At 58.0% G+C, this 4,129-nt stretch overlaps 1 protein-coding gene across 1 annotated transcript; it reads right to left on the bottom strand.

Moving 5' to 3' along the window:
- Positions 1-926: 926 nt before the first annotated feature.
- LOC121864537 (basic salivary proline-rich protein 1-like) lies at positions 927-1,442 on the bottom strand. Its single transcript, XM_042363609.1, has one exon. It carries the CDS (start codon positions 1,440-1,442, stop codon positions 927-929), a length of 516 nt encoding a protein of 171 aa, XP_042219543.1.
- Between the last annotated feature and the right edge of the window lie 2,687 nt (positions 1,443-4,129).

Here is a 4,129-nt window from a genome sequence, read left to right as displayed (position 1 = left end):
GTCCCATTTAGCCCCTTGGGTGTCCTTGATAGTCCCATGCCCCTAGAGGTCCCATGCAAGTACCAATGGGGCCCTCAGTTCTAGCAGGGCCCCAGATGGCCACCTGGTATTTCAGTAGGACCCCCTGGTAGTCCCACGTGCCCTTTGGTCCTGAGACGGCCCTGGTAGGCTTCTTGGTAGTTCCATGGTGCCCCTGGCCCTGGTAGGTCCCCTGGAGGCCCCCTGGCAGTCATGTGGGGCTCCTCAGGGACCTCTCGCAGTCCCACGGGGACCCGGGGCCCCCGGAGGACCCATGTTCGTCTCACGGGACTCCTGGGGGATACCTGGTAGTTTCATGGGATCCATGGCAGTAGGTAGGGCCCATTCTAGTACCATGGGGCCCCTGGTTCTGGTAGGGCACCTTGTAGTCCCATGGGACCCCTGGTTCTGGTAAGGCCCCTGCCTTTATTAGGACCCTGTGGGGCCCCCAAGGCTGTAACTAATTGCGTCCATTATGGTCTGACAAGTGCTATAAACATTCTAACGGTCGCTTACGTGGGTGTATGGGCGCAGGCATGTGTGTGTGTTCCTGTTAATTACACCCTGGTAGGCCCCCAGGGGGCCCCCTGGTACTTCCTAATGGCTCTGGTAGGCCTGTGGGACCCCCTGCTAGGACGATGGGCCACTGACACTGGTATGGCCCCTGAGATCCTACTGGTAGTCCTATGAAGCCCCTGGGAGACCCCTTGTTATCCCGTGGGGCCCTTGGCCCTGTTTGGGCCCTTGTGGGCCACCTGGTAGTACAATAGGGCCCCTGATCCTTGTAATACCCCCGAGACTCCCTGGTAGTCCAGTAGGGCCCCTAGGTAGTCCCATGAGGCCCCTGGCCCTGGTAAGGCCCTTAGGGGCAGTATTCCCATGAATCCCTGGTCCTGGTAGGGCCCCTGTTAGTCCCATGGTGTCCTTGGCCTTGATAATCCCAAGAGACCCCTGGGGGAACTCTTGTACTCCCATGGAACCCTTGGGGTACCCCTGGTTGTCCCATGGGGCCCCTGGGGGATCCCAGGTAGTCCCATGAGGACTCTGGAGGACCCCTGGTAGTCCCGTGAGGCAATTTGCCTTGGGAGGGCCCCTGGTGGGCTCCCTGGTAGTCTCATGAGGCCCTTGGGTCTGGTAGGCTCTATGGGGGTCCCCTGGTATTCCCATGGTGCCCCTGGCCCTGGAAGGCTTTCCGGTAGTCCCATGGTGCTTCTGGCCCTGGTAGGTCCCCTGGGGGGCCCCCTGGTAGTCCTATGGGCCCCCTCAGGGACCTCTGGTAATCCCACGGGGCCTCTGAGGGACCCCTGTTTGTCTGTTGGGATACCTGGGGAACCCTGGTAGTCCCATCGGGCCCTTGGCTGTGGTAGGGCCCCTTGTGGCAAACTCGTACTCCCATGGGGCCCCTGAGGATTCCTAGTAGTCATTTGGGGTCCCTAAAGGACCCCTGGTAGTTCCAAAGAGACCCTGGGGGATCCCTGGCTGTCCCATTGGGCCCCTGGATCTGGTTGCCCCTAAGGGCCACCTGGTAGTCCTATAGGGCCCCTGGGGTCCTCTTAGTTTCATGATGCCCCTGGCCAGGCCTAGTAGGATCTCTGGGTGCACCCATGGTACGCATATGGGACCCTGGTAGGCCCCTAAGGCCCCCTGGTATTCTCATGGGGGCCCCTAGCCCTGTTAAGCCCCTAGGGTCCACCTGATAGTTCCATGGGGCCCCTGGGGGACCCTCGGTATTTTCATGGAGACTCTGGGAAATCCCTCGTAGTCCTATTGAGCCCTTGGGGGACACCTGGTTGTCCCATGGGGCCCCTGGCTATGAAAAGGGCCCCTGGAAACCACCTGGTAGGCCCATGGGACCCCTGGTCCTGGCAGGCACCTGGGGGCCTCCTGGTAGTTCCAGGGAGCCCCTAATGGTTTCCTGGTAGTCCCTTGAGGCTCCTGGCCCTGGTACCACCCCTGGGGCCCCATATAATTTCTACAGGACCATTGATGGGCCACTGGGGGCTCCATGGTACGGTTCAAAGGGGCCTATATTAATTCTGCAGGACAATGGTAGGCATTTGCGGGCTCCCTGGTAGTCCCATGGTAGTTCCATGAGGCCCCTGGCCCTGGTACGGCCCCTGGGGCCCCATATTATTTCTGCAGGACCATTTGTGGTCCCTTTGGGGCCTCCTGGTACGTTTCATAGGGGCCTATATTATTTCTGCAGGACGCCGGTAGGCCTTTGTGGGCTCCGAGGTAGTCTCATGGGGTCCCTGGCCGTGGTCGGACCCCTGGTCGTGATAGGTGCCCCTACGGACGATCTGGTAGTCCTATGGGGCCCCTGGAGGGTCCCTTGTAGTTCCATGGGACCCCTGGGGTATCACTGGTAGTCCCATGGGCCCCTGGGGGACCTCTGGTAGTCCCAAGAGGACCCTGAGGGATCCCTTGTTGTCCCATCTCGTAGGTGTCTAAGGGCCACCTGGTAGTGCTAAAGGACCCCTGGCACTCTCTTAGGACCCCTAGCCCTGGTAAGTCCCTGGGGGTCACCTGATTGTCCCATGGGGAACCTGGAGGACTCCTCGTAGTTCCATGGAGCCCTTTGGAGATCCATGGTAGTCCCATGGGACCCTTGGGGGACACCTTGTAGTCCCATGGGGCCCCTGGGGGCCACCTGTTATGCCAATGGGACCCCTGGCCCTGGTATGCCTCTGGTAGTATCATAGAGCCCCTGACCCCGGCATTCCCTTTGTGGGCCCCCTGGAAGTCCTATGGGGCCCTGGCCCTGGTAGGGACTCTGGGGCCCTCCCTTAGTCTCATGAGGTCACTGGCCAGGCCTTTGAGGGTCCCGGGGACCCATGGTAATCCTACAAAACTCTGGTAGAACTGGGGAACCCCCTGGTAGGCCCCTGGGGGCACCCTGGTAATCATCTTGGAGCCCCCAAGTAGTCCCATCCGGTCCCTGGCCCTGTTAGTGCCCCTGGTTGATCCATGGACCCCTGGCATTGGTAGGCCACCAGGGGGCCCCTTGGTACTCCCAAAGGGCCCTTGGATTATGCTCCAGAATAGGGTAGGATTCCGCCCCAGAATAGGGTAGGATTCCAACCAAATTATGGTGGGATTTATAACCAGGAAAAGGTAGGATTCCGCCTCAGAATAAGGTGGGATTCCGTCCCAGAATAGGGTAGGATTCCGCCCCAGAATACGCTAGGATTCTGACCAAGGAGACGGTAGGATATCGCTCCAGAAAACGCTAGGATTCTGTGCCAGCAGACGGTAGGATTCTGTTCCCAAAGACGGTAATATTGTGCCCCAGAAAACGGTCGGATTCCGCCCACAATACGGTAGGATTCCGCTCCAGAATACGGTAGAATCCTTCCCCAGAGTACGGTAGGATTCTGCGCCAGAATACGGTAGGATCCCGCTATCGAAGATGGTAGAAATCCGCCCCAGAAGACAGTAGGATTCTGCCCCAGAATTCGGTAGGATTTAGCCCAGAAGATGGTAGGGTTCTGCCCCAGAATAGGGTAGGTTTCCGCCCCAGAATAGGGTAGAATTCCGCCCCTGAATAGGGTAGCATTCCTCCCTAGAATACGTTAGAATTCTGCCCCAGAATATGGTAGGATTCTTCGCGGGAATGCGGTAGGGTTCCGCCCTAGAAGATGGAAGGAATCCGTCCCAGAAGACGGTAGGATTCTACAACAGAATACAGTAGGATCTAGCACAGAAGATGGTACGGTTTTGCACCAGAATAGTGTAGGATTCCGCCCGTGGATAGGGTAGGATTCCGCCCCAGAATAGGGTAGGATTCCGTCCCAAATATGGTAGGATTCTGCCTCAGGAGACGGTAGGATTTCGCCTCAGAATAAGGTAGGATTCCGCCCCAGAATAGGGTAGGATTCTGTCCCAGAATACGCTAGGATTCTACCCAAGGAGACGGTAGGATATCGCTCCAGAAAACGGTAGGATTCTGCGCCAGCAAACGGTAGGATTCTGCCCCAGAAAATGGTCGGATTCCGCCCAGAATACGATAGGATTCCGCTCCAAAATACGGTAAAATTCTGTCCCAAAACACGGTTGGATTCTGCGCCAGAATACGGTAGGATTCCGCCTGAGATTTATATAGGATTTCGTC

This window comes from Homarus americanus, unplaced genomic scaffold (assembly GCF_018991925.1).
Source record: "Homarus americanus isolate GMGI-L3 unplaced genomic scaffold, GMGI_Hamer_2.0 scaffold25860, whole genome shotgun sequence".
Taxonomy (NCBI): Eukaryota; Metazoa; Arthropoda; class Malacostraca; order Decapoda; family Nephropidae; genus Homarus; species Homarus americanus.
This window is presented reverse-complemented; position numbering and strand designations above follow the sequence as displayed.

What these genes read in the sequence shown, in the direction of transcription:
- LOC121864537 (XM_042363609.1), bottom strand. Translation starts at nt 1,442, where the DNA reads ATGACTACTAGGAATCCTCAGGGGCCCCATGGGAGTACGAGTTTGCCA.